Below are 18648 nucleotides of genomic sequence, written 5' to 3'. Positions count from 1 at the left end.
AGTCTCCTCCTCCCCGCCCTCTGAGCCCGCCCCTTGCCCCGCCCCCTCGGCGTCGTGGGCGGGGACACGATCGCCCGCGTGACGCAGGGCTCTCACCCTCCCACCGACCGAGTAGGAAGAGGAGAGAGGGGAGGGGGCGCGAGGGACGGAAAGCGCTTGGGGAGGGGGGAAGGGGGGCGGTGTGAGGCGGAGTGATTTCCTTCCGGCACGTCGCCCGCTCCGGGGGAGGGGGCGGGGGGTTTCACTTCCGGGACGGTGTTGCGGCCCATTCCGGCCCATTTCCACCCCCGGAGGTAGGTGCTGCTCCTCGACTGGGCTCCGGCCCCACACACCGGCCCCGCCGCCCTGCCCCGGGGCCGCCCTGCCCGCTCTCCGCCGCAGCCTGCCCCTGGGGTGCTCAGCCACCTCCCTTCACCCCCCACTCAAGGCACCCGGAGACCTTCCACCCGCTTGGCCCCGGGCCGGGCTGAGCCGCCGGACCCGCCCCCTCGCCGGGCCCCTCCCTCAGGACCCCGGGATGGGCGGCCCCCTCCCCCACGGCAGCGCGGCCACACCCAGACGCACACACCCACCTCCGGGCAGCGCCCCGCCCGCCTGGCCCGGGTCCCGGGGCGCCGCCCCCTTCCCGGTCCTTCGCCCTCACCTGATTGCTCGCTGCCTGGCCGCACGCCCTGCTCCCCTGTCTTCCCCGGCTCCTTGGTGACATTTCGCCGCTCAGCCAGTTCCGGCTCCCCACGTTCTCTAACGCAGACGAAAGCCACTCAAGTACCGGAGTGGCCAACCCCGTGCCGTTCCCGATTCTCCCTCCTGCGGCTCTCACCCCTCCAGTGCCGACGGTAGAGAAAGACCTTGCTCCAGGGGCTTCCTCCTCCCGGGGGGATTGCCGGCAAGAGCAAACAGAAAAGGCGCTGGTGTGGGCTCCAAAATAAACACATCTGAATTCATGATGGCATCGACAGAGGCTCTTATTGGATTAAAAGTTTTCAAACAAACAAAAACGCTTTGGAAAAAGGTCAGATTGGCTAAAGTTGGTTCTTGAAAGCAGTGTATACACTTCCCTATTTACTGATAAGCGTGTTGTAATTGTGGGGCAAGACCGTGAGCTTGTCAAGATAAGTTCCAGAAGTTTCAGGTCCTAGATTCTAACTGTGTAATGTAATGCCTTATAAATTTAACATAAATAGAAGCACATTGGGCTCAAGGCAGTGTCTTCCTACTGGGATTTATACAGACTGCTCTCAGCCGCTGAAGATTGATAGATGCAATTATAGGTTCAGTGTTTCAGCTATGAAAACTTTTTTTAATGTAAAAGGATTGGCCATACTTGGTAAATGCTTTGGTTTTTTTAAAAAACCAACTTTAAGGAACTAATTTTCAGAATCAAAGTATCACCCCCACCCTGAAATTCCCAACTTTGAATTGAAGTAGAGGCAGATATACCTACCCTTTCTAATTCTGAGAGTGAACTTCAAGTCCTCTGCATCTTGATTGAGTCCTGTGGCACCTTTCCTAACCAAGAGTTTGTCTCAGTCCTAAACTCAAATCCTTTTTGTGAGGGCTGTGACTCTTAAGGTTAGAAATAATGGCTTGCATTCTTGTGGGATATTAGTGGCTTGATACAATAATAAACATAACACACAACATGTAAAATATTAACAGGGATAATCAACCCATCTGTATAATTACATTTATTTTAAAAATTTCATTTCCTCCAAAAAAAGTTGTCACAGGATTTTATATTTCGTGTGTAAATAATTTATGATTAACACTTAAAAACTGTCACAACTGCTTTTTCCCTCTCTATTCTGTTGAACTTTGTTTTGATGTTGCGTAGCTTATTAGCAAAGTATGAGCATAGCTTGAATTTTTAGGAGTCACAATCACTTTTTGGATTTCACGGTATCTTCCTGTGAAACCTAAACTGAAAACCCTGTTGGTACTTTTCCAGATCTGAACATAAGGCAGGTCTCTCTCTTTACTGGGAGATTTTGAAATTTTACCAAATAATGTTTTTTGAATAGGTCTGAACTGGAAAGCATGAGGGGAGGGAAATTATAATGATTAACAAGAACGCGGTTTCGTCTTTCAGCAGGGTTGAATGCCTGCCTGCACCCTCAGGCCCGACCATGGAGAAAGGTGGTAACATACAACTGGAGATCCCCGACTTCAGCAACTCTGTCCTGAGCCACCTAAACCAGCTGCGCATGCAGGGCCGGCTCTGTGATATTGTGGTCAACGTGCAAGGACAAGCTTTTCGGGCTCACAAGGTCGTGCTGGCCGCCAGCTCCCCCTATTTCCGGGATCACATGTCCTTGAATGAGATGAGTGCTGTCTCCATCTCAGTCATCAAGAACCCTACTGTTTTTGAACAGCTCCTGTCTTTCTGTTACACGGGGCGGATATGCTTGCAGCTGGCAGATATCATCAGCTACCTGACAGCTGCCAGTTTTCTGCAGATGCAGCATATCATAGACAAATGTACACAGATCCTGGAGGGCATTCATTTCAAAATTAACGTGGCCGAGGTTGAAGCAGAATTAAGTCAGACAAGGACAAAGCATCCCGAGAGACCTCCAGAGTCTCACAGGGTCACACCAACTCTAAACCGCTCCCTCAGCCCACGACATAACGCCCCAAAGGGAAGCCGGCGAGGTCAGGTCAGTGCTGTGCTGGATATCAGGGAGCTGAGTCCTCCCGAGGAGTCCACCAGCCCGCAGATAATTGAACAGAGTTCCGACGTGGAGAGCCGGGAGCCCATTCTTCGGATCAACCGAGCCGGGCAGTGGTACGTGGAGACGGGAGCAGCAGACCGAGGGGCGCGGAGTGATGATGAAGTGAGGGTTCTTGGAGCAGTGCACATCAAAACTGAAAATCTGGAGGAGTGGCTGGGGCCTGAGCATCAGCCTTCTGGAGAAGATGGGAGCAGTGCAGAGGAAGTCACAGCCATGGTGATTGACACCACGGGCCATGGTTCTGTAGCACAGGAAAATTACAGTTTAGGATCTTCCGGGGCCAAGGTGGCTCGGCCGACGAGCAGTGAAATTGACAGGTAAGTTTAGTCTCGGTTGCCCGCGTCGTGGCTGTTGTGCAGACGGCGCTGAAGCGAGCCCCCTGTGTGATGGGCATCTTCCTTACTTGATGTTCTTGGCCAAAATAAGTTGATGTTGGGGAAACTGGAGGTGTGCCAAAAGACTTGCATTCTTATTTTTTTAAAGCAGAAGCTCTTAGTCCTACAGTATTCAGTGCTGTGAGAACTATGGTAAAAGTTAGACACGTCCATGAATCAGAATAGCATCTGCAGCCACAGTAGGATCAGTAATTGCCAGGGCTTCCTCGGAACTCCAGGCAGGGGACTGATCATCAGCTGGGAACATGGCAGCTTTGCCCTTCTTCAGTGTGTTATCGCACAGGTCGGTGGCCTCGAGGCATTTTACCTGCCCTTGGAACAGGGTTTACTTTTCTTTGCCCCCACCTATGAGATTAGAGGAAGTATGGTACCAACAGTGATTGTTCTTTTTAAATTAGTGTAGTCACAGTACAGTAATGCCAAAGAAAAGCTTTTTGGGTCTTTTTTATTCCTTTTGTCACTTGTCACTCGACGATGTCTTCCTCCCTGTTGTTTCACTGGTGACCGCTGCTACCACAAGCCTGAGAGTATTTTTTTAACCAGGGCTACTCCGCCCCATGCCTCCCGTTTCTCTTTCTCAGTACATTGCAGTTGTTAGAACATTTCTTTTCAGTGGAAATAACAACAATTTTAATCTAAGTAAATCGAAAGAAAGTCTCGGTGAAAGAAAGAAATATTACCAACTTAGATTGATAATATTCTTTTCCTTCCTTAAAAATGAATTAAAATTACATAAACAATGAAAACTGAAAAAACTACTGCTTTGGTTCACATCTGGTCTTAAGAGACATGTGTGTCACAGAAATTAAGAGTACGTGCTCTTTCCACGTCAGATGGCCTGCATTTGGGCATTTTCCTTCTTGTGTCCTTAAGAGTTAAAACATTCTTGAGTGCAATACTTATTGTTCCTCTGTGTTAGCACTGTATCAGAATAGCTAAAATGCAAAGACTTTTAATCTGCATAATTATGTTTACAGTCTGAAATATATTACCAGTTGTCATGGAGCCTGGGGGAAAGAACAACCAAAAACCTGATAGTTACGTAGAAGAAAGAGAATTATAGACCCAGTTTTAATTTATCTTTTTGTTGTCTCCCAGTATTTACATAAGAGTAGAAGCTTATATTTAGCCTGAGGCTTCACTGGGTCATGTGATCTACCTGCTGTGTCATTTTGTATTTCTTAAATTCACTAGCCCAAACCTTTTTTGTCTTATTTGAAAACAGATCCTATATAGTTACTCCCTGAAAGTATTTCTTAGTAATCTGTCGTTCAGTGTGTTCCCCCTTCATCAGGCCACGGGATAGAGAGGGCAGACGTCACCATTTTTTAAGTTCCTTGACACTACTTTTCTATTAGTCCCCTCTCTGCTCCTCTTCCGACAGATTTAGCCCCTCCGGCAGTGTTGTCCCCTTGACGGAGAGACACAGAGCCCGAAGTGAGTCTCCTGGGAGAATGGACGAGCCTAAGCAGCCCAGCTCCCAGGTATGTAGTTGTGGACGTAGGATCGCTGCGGTGGCTGAAGAAATGGCCAGTGTGTGTGAATGGAATATAATGAACCAGAAAGGAACGATGCAGGAGAGGGAGCAGTGGCCCTGTTAAATAAGCACAGTATCTGATTACTTTTTTTTGGTTTGCTTGTGAGCATGCAGGAAATATATGTTCAGTGTCAACAGAATTTGAGAAGTAGAAAAAGATGAGATTGTGGAGTCCTTGTCTGATTATACACCCAAACTATAGCTCTGAGAGTAGTGATAGAAAACGACCCCCAAAACTACATGCAGGTCATTTAGGGCCTAGGATGGAGCGAGTCTAATTCTGTACACGTTGGGTATAACTCTATGTATTTACTAATTTATGTAATATTACGTATTTGTAAACAAATTGCTTATGCATTTTTGTATATTTTTCCGTTTTTATATGCTTGTATTTTTACATGTATTTTTTTCTTGAATCTTTTGGTAAACTAAAATGTTCTAGAAAGGGTAGGAATGACGTCTTCTGTTTTCTTTGCAACTCTCCTTAACAAATACAGTAAGTAGTTGGTTGATATTTTTGTTTGTTTTTCCTCACAGGTCTCTATCATTGAAGACTAATTTTTTAAAAGATGGTGAACTCACCAAATAGAACATAAAACATCGTAAACACCTTTGCCCTTTAAAAGGAAACACTGGTGGATTAAGATGACATAGCTCATTTTTTTTTAACTTCTGCTGTCTTGTTTAGTTTGTTGGATATTTGAACATTGGATGTTTATTGTATGTATAATATAGTAACATCAGCAAGATAGACTATATTTACAAACTGTATTTACTTACACATTATCGTACCAATTTTTCCCTACCAGAATTGGAATCGTAACTATTACAAGAGAACTTTTTAGTTTTAATAGATGTTGGAGAAAATGTTGGGAGCTTGGAGGAAAAGTAAGTTTACTCATATAATTAGGGCTCTTTTTCTCCTCATTTCGCAAATAGGGTGTGATGACCTCAGGGCAGGTGACAGTTATGCAAATAAATACAGCAATGAGACAGACCTCACAGCTTAATGGGGGCATAAGATGGACTAACAAAATACACAAAATCAAGCAGATAAGACTCCAGACTTCAATGACAGTCTTGTGGCAAGAGGGGTGCTTACCAGGCCGTTAGGGACTCAGTGTCCCCTTAGGTATTAAATGCAGTGTTTAATGAAATAGTTAGAGAACTTATACCACATATAGACGGAATAGGGATAAAAACGAATTCTACAAGGGTGTTTACCTGACTGAAACAGAAGGTACAGGCTATAAAGAACTAGAAGATAAGTAATATTTCCTGGTGACATTAAGAGATGAGTTAATATGTGCTTTAACTTATTTGAAAGTTTATTATGGTGAGTGTACTGACCAGTTATTTTTTTCCCCGCTACAAAGAACCAAAACAGGACATGGACTTAAATTACAGAACAAATTTTGATAGACCCGAAATGCTTCCTCATTTCAAGGGCAATTAAACTGGAACAGACCACTCAGGGCACTTCTCCACTCAAAAACAGTCTGTGGCTTTTTTCTCTTTCTACCATGCGAAGGTCAAATGTTCCCAGTGATTGATAATCTTCCTAACCCAGCTTTTCTCACCACTTACCAGCATTCACTATCTGTCCCAAACAGGCAGACTTTCTCTGTGTGTCGGAACCACGTCAAATTTATTCGCATCTCTGCACCTTGAGTATAGGATGCCCAGTTCTTCCCAGGTGTCTAGGTCTACCTGAGGTCCAACTCCTGGTCCCATATGCCCGAACTAGCCCGGTCCTCTTTGTTCTCTCCTTGAACTACTGTAGCATTTACAGGTGGTAAATTTTTCCTAATTCTCTACTGACTCATATAAATTATGCCTTTTTCATTTGCATTCATTCTGTGTCTCCTTCTAGGTTGAAATCTCTTTGAGAGCAAAGTACACATTTTCAATCCTGGTATCTGACATTGTCTTATCCAGTGCCCCAGAAATAGGAGTTGTTTTACCACTAAGTAATTCTGAGTACCTAAGGTTTCTTAGCTGCCCAATAAAGAGGTAACTACTAGATAAGGGATTACTTAATTGCCTCTAAAATTCCTAGTTTTGCAGATTTTTTAATTAATGAACGAAATCAGATGATTTTTGAAGTCCCTTCAATTCTTTGAGTCTCTGATTAGTGATTGAAAATTAGGAGTCTATGGCCATGCCACCTTGAACAAGCCCGATCCCATCTGATCTCGGAAGCTAAGCAGGGTCAAAGTTAGTAGTTTCTGATGGGAGACCACCTAGGAAGACCAGGTGCTGTGGAAGGAAAAAAAAAAAAAAAAAAATAGGATGGTGAATGGCTGCAAAGCCATGCCAAAAATCTAGACTGGTATTTGTTTTGGAAAATACGGAAATCATTTATGTGGAACTTATTATTTGGAGTGATTCACTTAAAAAATAGGGAACACCTACTACATACCAGGCACTGATGAATTTCTGGGATATTCTGCGATGCAGAATGCCCTTGTGGTTACAGAGTGTACAATCTAGTAGGCAGTTGCCGGGGAATGGGGGAAAGGACTAAATGATCCGCTTCTCAGTGACAGAACCAGGAGGCAGCCATTTTCATCCTTGCTTCTTTTTACAGTTTAAAGGAATATTCAGTTTCTTAGTCATACTAGCCATATTACACATGTGACTAGTAGCTGCTGTATTAGATGGTGCCACGAAATGAACATTTCCATCATCGCAGAAAGTTCTCTTGGACCAGCACTAAATACCTACCTAATTGTCTAGATGTAATTGCAAATTAGAGTCCAAGAGGATGGTACGGGTGGGCTTAGATTCTCCTGTCTCTGTGAAATAGAACATTGATTGATTGGGGGTGGGGGTGAGAAGCATGCAGCTTGTCAGCCGTAAAGTAACCTGACTGTCTCGTTCTGTTATGGTGATGGAATATAGCATCCTCGGATTTTTTTAAAATATTAACGTCTTTACTTTTTGATAGTAATTTCTTATTTGGATCTCTACTAAAAATAGTCATATAGCTTAATAACAGAGGTAAAATAGATTTGATTTCCTTTGCTATATATACTTAGTAGTATGTATTCTTTTGTGCTTGTTTTCCTCACCTGGCACAGGTAGAAGAGTCAGCGATGATGGGAGTAAGTGGCTATGTGGAGTATCTCCGGGAGCAGGAGGTGTCTGAGCGGTGGTTCCGGTACAACCCCCGTCTCACCTGCATCTACTGTGCCAAATCCTTCAACCAGAAGGGGAGCCTGGACCGGCACATGCGCCTGCACATGGGCATCACGCCGTTCGTGTGCCGCATGTGTGGCAAGAAGTACACGCGGAAAGATCAGCTGGAGTACCACATCCGCAAGCATACGGGCAACAAGCCCTTTCACTGTCACGTTTGCGGCAAAAGTTTTCCCTTCCAGGCCATCCTGAACCAGCACTTTCGCAAAAACCACCCTGGCTGTATACCCCTGGAGGGGCCACACAGCATCTCCCCTGAAACAACTGTCACATCTCGAGGACAAGTCGAGGAAGAGTCACCTTCACAAGAAGAGACAGTTGCTCCTGGGGAAACCGCCCAGGGCTCTGTGTCCACCACTGGGCCAGACTGAAACATCGAGGGGGAGAGGGCAGACCCTCTTCCCCTTTGGGCCGTAAGCAGCCAGCATCAGGGCCGTGGGCTGGTACTTCGACTCACAAAATGCCACGTCACCAGATCGGAAGATGTTCCCAAGATGTTGCCAAACTCGAGGATCAGCAACATACACAAGCACTAGAGGCTTTTCCCCTCCTCCTTCCCGCCTCACACTTTGGAAAATAATCAAGCAAATCAACTTTCTAATTCAGGGATCAACAGCCTTGGTTTGTTAACTTTATAAGAAAATTTTTTAACAAAACAATGACAAACGGTCATTTACCTACCAGTCACGTTTGAACACTGTACTTTGCTCCATATCATCCTAGTGGCTATAATCGCCCAGATCTAAAAAAATGCAGCAGGAGCCTCGATCATCCGAACCAGCCGACCACAAGAGAGAAGGAAGCGACCGCGGTGGCGAGGAGCGATGCCTTCACTTCCTTCCCTGCCGGAACATGCAGTTTCACATTTCAAGGGGGAAAAAAAAAAATCCTGGTGCTCCTCATTGTCTTGAAAGGTTAGACCTTACCTTTGCCCTGACTCGGCATCTGATGCTCTGCGGGATTGTCTCGTGTAAGCAGCCATCTTGGAGCAGTGTTCTAGTGCGCAGCGGCCCCCGAAGCACTTTAGGCAGCTGGACGGAACGGGAAGCGAGCAGCAGTGTTGCAATAGGTACTGCTACACTTGGGGGTTTGCGCGCTGGTCGAGGTGAGGGGAGCAGGGAAGGAAGTCTTTGGTTTGCAAATGTGGACCAGCACAGAGCCTGCTGCAGGTTACTGATCGCTGTTTGTAAACCATAGCGCTCGCAGGTGGAGGTGGCTCTAGTGCAGATGACTTAGCGTGTTAGGCTGACTACCAAAGTTTCATCCGATCTCTTCGGCTCCTTGTTTCACGTAACAGCAATATTGTACATCAGAAATGTCACTTTCCAGTGAAGTGAGCCTGGATTGTATTTTTAAATCCACAGGTCTCCATATTTGATAACTTTTATATGAAGTTTTAAACGCATTTTTTTCTGCAGTATTGTGGTTGAAGAAATTCAACGCTCTGATTCTTATTGCAACCACAATTCCATTTCCTTCTACATGTGTGAGAGTTTATATTTTCAGTCCATTAGAAGAACCTCACTTAACCCGTGTCTCGTGTCTGCAAACCTAGTAAATCATAAACCAACCATCGGCAAATTGCTGGTGACTCCAAGAGCTTTGCTTTATAATAATCCAGTACAGGGCATTTACCAGAAGACATCATGCACAATCATGTTGCAATAAATTGATCAAGGCATCAGTTTTGATCAGTTTGGGTTACTTAATCATTCCTAAGATTTTTAAAACTTCAAGGGACTTTTTTGGTAATTCTGGGTATTTCAGAGATTCTTAATCCAGCACTGAGAGTCGGAAAGAACTTACCAGAGTTTTGGATGCCCTGTCTTGCATGCAGAGAATGAAGGATTATTAATGGGTGCAGACAAGTAGATGCTTACACGTTACAGTGCAAATAGAAAACAAAAATCTCTAGCTTCTCTTAATCATTAATTTCTAAAGAGCACTTAACTGCATAGTGGTTTAAAAACTTGTTTGGTGCAGAGGCACAGTAACTGTAAAAGATTTGGGAGAGGGGCTGGTTATGCCTGCACTGGTGAGCCATTCGGGAGAACGCTGGTTTCTCCCTTCCTGAGAATGCTTTGTGATAATGTCCAAAGGGGGTAGAAAAGATGGCATTTCTTCGATGATAGGAAGTTAGAAAGCGAAGGGTAACTCCTAAGCAATCTGAGAATTGTACATATACTTACAGCTGTACCGTATCACTAGAGAACGGTTATTTTCTGGAAAGACATAGAAACGCGTCTTTTAATAGGAATGTAACGATGCCTCCCCTTTAAACACTGTCGAAGCTGCATTTTGTCTTTGGAAGACCCAGACCGGGGCGTTCTCTTCAGTTGGGCAGCAGCTCGATGGGGTGAAAACTCTCCTACGGCCATTCGAGGGATCGGCTCTGCTCTGTGGCCCAGAAAAGGTGGAGTTGAGATTAAACTAAAATCTTTAGGTAGACATTTCAACCAGTGATCAAGGTTTTCAGTGGACAGACTTTGCCATTATTAAATAGGTGAGAAGTACAAAATACGCTGCTTCAGATGGAGCTTTTAAGCCTACCAAAAAATGATGAAGTCCATCCTACTTTTGTGAAGTAGTATCCTGGAAAGTTCTTTATTGCTTTTGTTAGTTTCTTAGATTTTATGTGAGAAAATAGAGCTTTTCAACTATTACCAAATTGTAAAGGTGAAGTGCAGTATTTCTCTGAAGAGAAACGTGGCAGCGCTCGTCATACTTTATCCGGGGTTAGCAACACGTGAATGAAGTAGAGACTGTCTACGGGAGAAATGCCACGACGGTCTGGTGGGTCCCGTCCCTTTTCATTCACTTCTGATAGCTTCTGCTGCATCGATACTGTGAATAGAGTGCTTCCGGGTCGTCCAGGGCCAGGTCAGCAAAGTCACCTTCCCTGGTTCTCTCCTCTTCATTAGTCTGGCCCAGAGCCACGAGATTCTTGGAGATTCAGGCGGGGCCAGCTTTTAAGCAAATTCAAGTTTCCGAAAGCAATTTTCCCATTTTAGTTAGAAGGGATATTATTCTTCTAAATAACTATCCAAGATTCCCATCCAGGTTCACTGTGACATTGTCCTAGTTCTTAGCTACCGTCTCCGTAAGGTCATAGGAGTTAGTAGCGTTCTATTGCATTAATGACTAGCTGTATTGTGCGCACAGCGGATACCTCTCGTAAGAGCGAACTAAATGGACTTTAGCTAATGCTGAAAACTCATTACCAAATGCTGACTTGCACGTGTCACCTTGTGAAGGGAACGGTGTTAGCGGTGAGAGCTAACTCATCAGTAAGTACTTTAATGCCGTGAAATGGCACACACTGGGACTGTTTTCATTCCTTGCATGACACTTCACAGCAAAGGAGCTACCCAATATTCTCAGCAAAAGGAGAGAGATGGCAGTACATCAGTCTGCTGTCACTCGGAGAGGAACCTTTTACTCTCTGGACTCTGACACCAGCGTGAAAGGCCGCGTTGGCGTGAGCAGTCACTGTACTTGGGCAGGAAGGCTCTTTCTTATGACCTGTTCTCTCTCTCCTCAGAACCATACTTACCTCTGAACTGAGTTGAATTTTGTTTTATGTAAGATGCAAACTATCCCCAGGCTGTTTCATTGTACCAGAGAGTTAAAGCTAATCTGAATGTGTAAAACTAAATTAGTTATTAAAGGATAAAGGTTGGAAAAGAAGGGAGTTAGTTAAAGAAAGTTTTCTTGTTATTTTGTTTTCCGGTATTTTTTAATGTTTCCAGTTCTCTCTACCCTGTCAGTGAAACAGGGTTTTCCAAAGATGGTATGACAATAGAAAGAAATGATTTTCCTCCAAACTCCATAGTCAAAATTTGGCCTTGGTTGGGAGAGCGAAGTAGTGCACTTCATCCCTAACAGCTGAACAGCCTTTGGTCAAGAAATAACTTTTTAAAAGTTTTAGCTGTTACTTGACACAAATTGTGTTCAACTGGTGAAAACTCCATTTTATTTGACTAGAAAATCTGAAGAAATTAAGGCAGCGGGTAATGGGAAGGAAAGGAAATTGAACAAAGACGAAAGTCTTCTTAAGCGTAGTAGAAAGCCGTTTAATCGGGAAGGAGTGGGCATCTTGGAAGTTATTTTTTCAGAAGTGACAGATGTGGTTTTTTTTTTTTCTTCCTTAAATGTCCTTCTTATCTGTGTACTTATTTGTTCAAGGAATAACAGAGGAGTCTTTGAATTTAGTCCTTGAAAATGGAGCTCTTACGCCACATGGGAAAGAGTGCAAAACGTTGAAGTATTTTAGTTGCCGAGATTTAGAAAAGGGACAACAAGCAATTAAGTCAGGTAAACCCCTAACCTTGAGGATGTCCCTTAGCCCAGTCTATCCCTGGGTTTTAGGAAGTGGATCAGGGAACTCCAGCCCCCGGGCCAAATCCTGCAGCCACCTGTTAGTGTGAAGAAAGTGTCAGTGGAATAGAGGCTGCACCTATTCATTCAGGTATGATTTATGGCTTCTTCCTCCTGTAATGCAGAGCTGAGTACCTGTGACAGAGACCTCGGGGCCTGCAAAGCCTGAAAATACAGTATTTACTGTCTGGTGCTTGGACCGAGAGTTTGCCACCGCCAGCATTAGATCTGAAGGAATTACTCCCAGATGTGTCAATCCTGCCGTTTCGCCTTTATTCAGCTCACGTGGCCATGTGGCCATCAGTTTCTTGAGAGAATTTGCCGTCTTTTCCTAGCTCCTTTTCTCACAGTCGTCTTTGTCCTCCTGAATGGCTCCCATGGCTGGAAGAGCGTGTAGAACAGGCCTTGTGAGTTGACCTCGCCACAAAGGTGCAGGTAGATCAACTTTAGAACGGTAGTTACAGATACAACAAAGTTATTTTAAAAAAGCAATTCCCATGTATAATAGAAGGTTAAATGAGTACCATGTTTACATAAAATACTGTAAAAAATGTTTTTGTAAGTAAGTTTTGCCATTCCTCTGAGTTAACTTGAACTGGTTTGCATAATGATGGCAAGAATGAATTTATTCCCACTAATGTTAAAAATTTATTTCTGTTATGAATAAGTGGTTTGATTCTTATCCAGAGTACTGTTTTTCTAGATCAGAAACCTCTTACCTTTCCTTGTACTATAAATCTTCATTTTAACCTCAAGTGAACTAACTTTGTCCTGTGTGGAGTAGTAAGAAGCCACATCTTCCTTTTTTTTCTGATGAATGTTTTAAAACACAATGAAACATCTAAGGATTTCAAATTCTTCGTAGACCTATCTTCCAGTTTTTGTTACTGTGTGTAATTCTTCTAAATAGATGTTGGGCCATTATCTTTCTACTTTGTGAATGTTCATTCTTACTGTTCAGATAGCTTATTCATGCTAGATGTGGCAAAATGGAAAGTGGTAGGATAATAAACAAAATTCTTTGCAACAGGAGAATATATGTGGTCCCCATTTGGAAACAATGCATGGTCTTCTGAAAAATTTACTTATCCGAACGAAGTATATCTAGGCCGTGCCGATACAACCCGGTGAGTTTGAGTCTTCCTTTGTGGTGGCTGTACAGCACCTTCAAAGCTTAGATGAGTGACCTAGTCTCCTATAGGACACCTCCTCACTAGGCATTTTATTCTTAAAGTTGCCTTTTTCTAAATTGGATATTAGTTTTATATGCTGTACCTCTTGGTAGTAAATAATCTTCATCCTAAAGGTTCTTGAATATTTGCCCAGATTAGCTCTGCTTATACTCGGACTAATAGTGCGTTCTTGAGATTTTGGAGTGCTGCTTTTCTGATTATTACTGAATATAGGACTTCTGAAAGAAATGGATTGAGAGAGCTCGGTGAATCATCTGGATCCAACTTTATTTGAAGTCTTGGCAGTAGATGTCATTTAAATCTGAATCTGTTGAAAACCGTGGAATTCATCAAGCATATGATGCCTATTAATTAGCAGTCTTAGTTTCGTATGTTTTGCTTTCTAGTCTTTCTCTGTTTTCAGTCTTCTTAACTGGTTCTTCCCCAGGGCCAGTCCTTTTACTCTGCAGTAAGTAGATTCTCTTGCTCAGGACAAGCCAAAGTTGGATGTTCTGAGTACTTTGAAACACCTGGCTTAGTTACATTCCAAAGGATGTAATCGATAGGAACAGTGATATCGAAACCTGGGGGATAGTTGGGGGGAATCTGTACAGACTCTCCAGGTTTGCTGTGCAGGCCGAATATCTTTTCCCTTAACTGTGATGAACAGCAATGACCTAGAAGGCAAATATTCCTACACATTATCTTCCCAGAGGGTACATACATAAATAAATTTCTTATCGTACTTCTTTCCCATGATCTATATAACAAATACCTCCCATCTTAACACAGTTAAGAAACTCCCGCTAGCTCAAATAGTGGAAGCTTTGAACAACAAAGCTAAGTTATAAAGGCCAGAGCAGTTATGGAAAAAAAAAAAACTTTTCTAATGCTTGTTTCTTTCGTGTCTACTCAGTAAGTCTGGTTGAAGAGGCTAGAATTCACCATCCAGTTAAGAGAGAGACATGTACAGTATCTCATATGGCCAACAGCACAATTTAATATACTGTGAATCTTAGACTCTGAATTAATCCATAATGCCAATAGTCAGAGTATCTCATAGGAAAATGTTTCTGTGAAAACACTTACCTTAAGTGATAGATAGCATACAGGAGAATCTGTTCCATTAAGTAAACAGTACTTTTTGGTACCAGACAATATACTTGGAATTTGTATAACAGAATTGATTTTAGACATAGTTTGGATGTGGCTTCCTGTCCTTGAGTCCTAAACCCACTTGGAGTCTGGATGTATGCTTTTGACAAGCCTGCACTTTTCACTACAGGGATAGAGGATCAAAAAGAAGGGGACAGAATTAACTGCGCTAAGTGCTTTAGTGACATAATCACAGTAGAGAGAATAACAATAGAACTAAAAATAGCTGACTTTTTTTGAATGCTTTCTATGTGCCAGGCACAGTTCTATGTGCTTCGCGTTGATTAACTCATCTCGCCCTATGACAGCCCCATTAGGGTAGATACTGTTACTATCCTCACTTTAGAGAGGAAAACACTGAGACGCAGAGAGGTTGACCCTGGCATTTTCACACTAGAGTTGACACTCTTAATGGACTGCATTGCCTTTCAGAGGAATAATTGTACCACACTGTCTAGATGAGGAAACTGATGAGCTCGAGGCTACACAGTGGATGAATCGCACAGCCAAGATTCACTAATCTGACTCTGAAGCCCAGACTATCCCCCACAACATCATATCGACTCTGTTTACTGAGAAGAGTTGGGGTGCACTGCAATACACAATGGCCAGTAACAGTACGGCTTATAGTGAACCGTTAATTCAAGAATAAGGGATTGGAAGATTTCTTCAAAAGATACTGCAGTTGATCTCTGAGCAGACGTCAAATGGTGAATATTTTCGGCAGATATTGCCCCCCGATTCAGAGGAGTCACCCGTTTGCTCAGTCTAGTGGTGAATGAGTGAACGAGTCACTCCCAAGGCAAAAATTGAAAGCTAGCATCCCAGTGATTGATTGCTGTGTAACAGACTACCCCAAACCTTAGCGACTTTATGCTGTTTTATGTGTCAGGATGCTGTGGATTAGAAATCCAGGAGAGGCTCGTCTAGGCAGTTCCTTTGCTCCCCATGGTGATGACTCGGGTCACCTGGCAGTATTCAGCAGATGGCTAGACTGGTCTGGAGTGTCCGGGACGAACTCAGTCACATGCTGCCACCTTGGCGGGGAGGGCTGGAAGACCGGCTAGGCTCAGCAGCCTCCTCTTCCTCTCTGGCGTCTCGGGGACTCTGTATGGCGTCTCTCCATCAGGGTAGTCAGACTTATTAAAAATGGCAGCCCAGGCCTGCAAGAGGCTGGGTAGAAGGCACCAGTCCCCTTAAAGGCCAGACCTACAGGTGTCATAGGGTCCCCGCCATACACTTCTGGTCGCAGAAGTCACTGGTCAGCCCAGAAGGTGTATCAGGATTTGGGGCCCATCTGTAATCTGTTGTAGGAGCATTAGATGCTTTGATGTGTCTTGACTCTTCTCTGTTCATTCATTGAGGTCTGTGGTTTGTGCCATAGAAACCATTTCTTAGATCTGCTATAGAGGAGCTAGGAGGAGAACGAGACAGATACCTGCATCAGCTTTCATTAGCTACCTGCCCCCGTTTCATTTATCTTATAGCAAAATTTACATTATTTTTTTCGTTCCCAGTTGTGAGCACTTGCCTGTTTTTTTTTTGTTGTTGTTGTTGTTTTAGCAGGGGGAGTTGTTTTTTGGTTTTTGTTTTTTCTGAAAAGCCACAGTAACTGTACATGCTGAGCCGGAAATACTCCAGAGGGAGTGAAGAACTTACCGTTATAGAACTTGAGTTATTAGAGATGTCAGCTGTATCAACTAAGTTTACAAATAGGTGGAAACTCCTATGGTATGGACATTTTATATGGCTAGTAAATCTCTTTCAACAGAGGTTCGTATTGAGCAGCCAGATGGATCGTATTCTTAAGATAATTGAAAGTTTCGCCTGCGTATCCTAGCCCCGTCTTCTGCACCGCCTCTGGCACAGTTTTGTGCTAGAAAATGAATAGGTTCGTCCCACTTTTATTACTTTTCACATGAGAAAAGCCATTGCTCCATTTTATATGTTGTGAATCCTTCAAAATTAGCAGTTGCTGCCAGCCTGTCTTACCTAAAATAACAGATCATTGAAGTTTTATGATATTTCGTTAGACTTGTCTGATTTAGGTACTTTCTTATACTCCCGCTGGCTTATAATAGACTATTACTGCTGTCACAAGAACTAGGGGAGGAGAATAAAGTCTGCACTAGAAATGATCATCTCCAAACCAGTACACTTTCTAAGAGGAGAAAGGTTTGGGATCATCCATCCAGTCCACGGGCAGTGGATTCCCGGAGCGTTAGCTGTGAGGGCTTCTTGCTGCTCACCCCCAATTATCATATAATAAAGAGATCTCTGTCCTTAGGTCAGGCCTCAGGAATTGCAAATGTAGGAATCAAAGTGGTACTTGGGACTCTGCAAAGTGCTGGGAAGAGAAAGCCAAGACTTTGGCATCTGCAGCTGGACAATCAGGGATGGAGTGTTTGAGGCTTTTAGGCATCAAGATTAGATTTTATCCTGTAAAAATGGGGACAAATTTAAATGAAGCGACATAAAGGAGCCTTACTATATTCCTTTTGATCCACATTTCCACCTATGGGGATGTCTCGTTCTGGATTTTATAGGTCCTTGGGCCCCTCCTCTAAATTCTCTGTGACTCTTCAGTTCGGAATCATCTGTTGGTTGCATGAAAATTCAGTACTGTGGTCTTGAATTGCAAAAGAGAGCAAAGTCAGAAGAAAGGGAACTTGTAGATTGACAAAATATTTGTTCTTTCTTTTCAGCATCACAAGTCTAAAGCATTTCAAGCCAATCACAACAACCTGAGTGAGTAGAAATTTCTTAAGGTGTAGCTTGCTGCCTGTAGCTACATCTTAAAGCAGATATTTATGTCATACTTGAAGATGATCTGCCGAGTTTCCTATAAGGTAATAGAATCCTAACTACAGTGGTTCTTTAAGAACCGTTGCAAAAACAATTATAACACAGGGAACCAAGCCTGAAATGTGTCTCCTCTGAAAGCCGAGACACTGAAACGAGGGTCACTTAAGAGTGTGACTGAGACCCGCCTCTGGAATGGCCATCAGCCAGATAGCAGAGATATTTAGAATTTATATGATAGTTCTAATATTTTTACAAAAATGATTTTAAATCATGTGATTTGAAGTTTTAAAAAATGAGCCTGTTTTCTTTTTGGAAAACTGGCCCAATAAAAATAATACTAATATAATTCAATTGTATATGCATGTGCATTGAACGCAGAGTGGTATACTAAAGATAGTTCATGCAAATAACCTTTGTGAGATGTTTGGCTATTTTCTTAATACCTTTTTCATAAATGTATGTTTATAAGTGTATTTACTCATCCGCTATGACTATTAGCTTAGAAGCATTTTGTTAGTTGTATCATGGATTCTAAAAAATCTAATCCTTGGCCTAGTAGGCTATGAGAGCTTTTTATTGCTTTGTTTGTATTTTGGCTAAGAAAATTATTTCTTGCACTTTCTATTTATAAAGATGTTATCACACATCACACCCGCTTAGTGAAGCTGTTCTTCAGAGACAGAAAAGAAGATGTAGGTGTTAAAGTGAAATGTATGTTTAAAAGCCTGACGAAAGGAGGGACCTCAGAATAACCACCTTGGCTTGCATCTGCCTGAGAAGAGCTGGGGTACAGCATAAAACTTAGGTTGAAAGCAGCTTCAGGACATGGGCATGTCGTTGCTGCAAGTTGCAATACTGTCGTGAGCTGCCAGCTATGTGTATGTGATTTTATGTATATATGTGAGAAAAAGGTGTCTGATGATGTAGAATATTCTACCTCCCATTAAAGACTGAGCATATTCCAAGGTGGCCCGTAGCGCCTTGGGCAGGAGGCTGGACCCCTCAGCCACTGTCCACCCCGTCCTCTTCTGACTCACTTCAGCAACTCTACCTCCGAGCACTCGGCTGAAGAAAGAGCGTAGCTTTCTGTAGCAAGCAAAGGAAAGTCAGACCCAAAATACAGTCTGCAGTGTCTAGTTCTCCGTGTCCAGTGAAGATGTTCGTTGGGTTTCGTTGCCCACATCAGAGTCAGAATGCCTGAGTTTAGTGCTTTTATCCACTGGTTTGTGTTTGGCAAGAGGAGCTGGTGGGAGTAGAGTCTTCCTGTTGTTTTC

The 18648-nt window shown here is 43.4% G+C and overlaps 1 protein-coding gene across 5 annotated transcripts; it reads left to right on the top strand.

The window, feature by feature from the left end:
- The first annotated feature begins 250 nt into the window (after window positions 1-250).
- ZBTB37 (zinc finger and BTB domain containing 37) lies at window positions 251-9549 on the top strand. Of its 5 annotated transcripts, XM_039881451.1 has the most exons (5): window positions 622-1012; window positions 2090-3049; window positions 4512-4611; window positions 5474-5552; window positions 7748-7886. In XM_039881451.1, exons 2-4 carry the CDS (start codon window positions 2127-2129, stop codon window positions 5507-5509), a joined length of 1059 nt encoding a protein of 352 aa, XP_039737385.1. In that variant the 5' UTR covers window positions 622-1012; window positions 2090-2126; the 3' UTR covers window positions 5510-5552; window positions 7748-7886. The 5 variants fall into 5 exon arrangements, with proteins under 5 accessions (XP_039737383.1, XP_039737384.1, XP_039737385.1 ...); XM_039881449.1 differs by lacking the exons at window positions 622-1012; window positions 5474-5552 and adding an exon at window positions 251-293 and having other exon boundaries at window positions 7748-9549; XM_039881450.1 differs by lacking the exons at window positions 622-1012; window positions 5474-5552 and adding an exon at window positions 281-293 and having other exon boundaries at window positions 2093-3049; window positions 7748-9549.
- The last annotated feature ends 9099 nt before the right edge of the window (window positions 9550-18648 follow it).

The sequence above is a fragment of the Pteropus medius genome, unplaced genomic scaffold, assembly GCF_902729225.1.
Source record: "Pteropus medius unplaced genomic scaffold, Ma_sr-lr_union100, whole genome shotgun sequence".
In the NCBI taxonomy this organism is placed as follows: Eukaryota; Metazoa; Chordata; class Mammalia; order Chiroptera; family Pteropodidae; genus Pteropus; species Pteropus medius.
The sequence above is the reverse complement of the archived record's forward strand: the minus strand, read 5'-3'. Positions and strand labels throughout refer to the sequence as shown.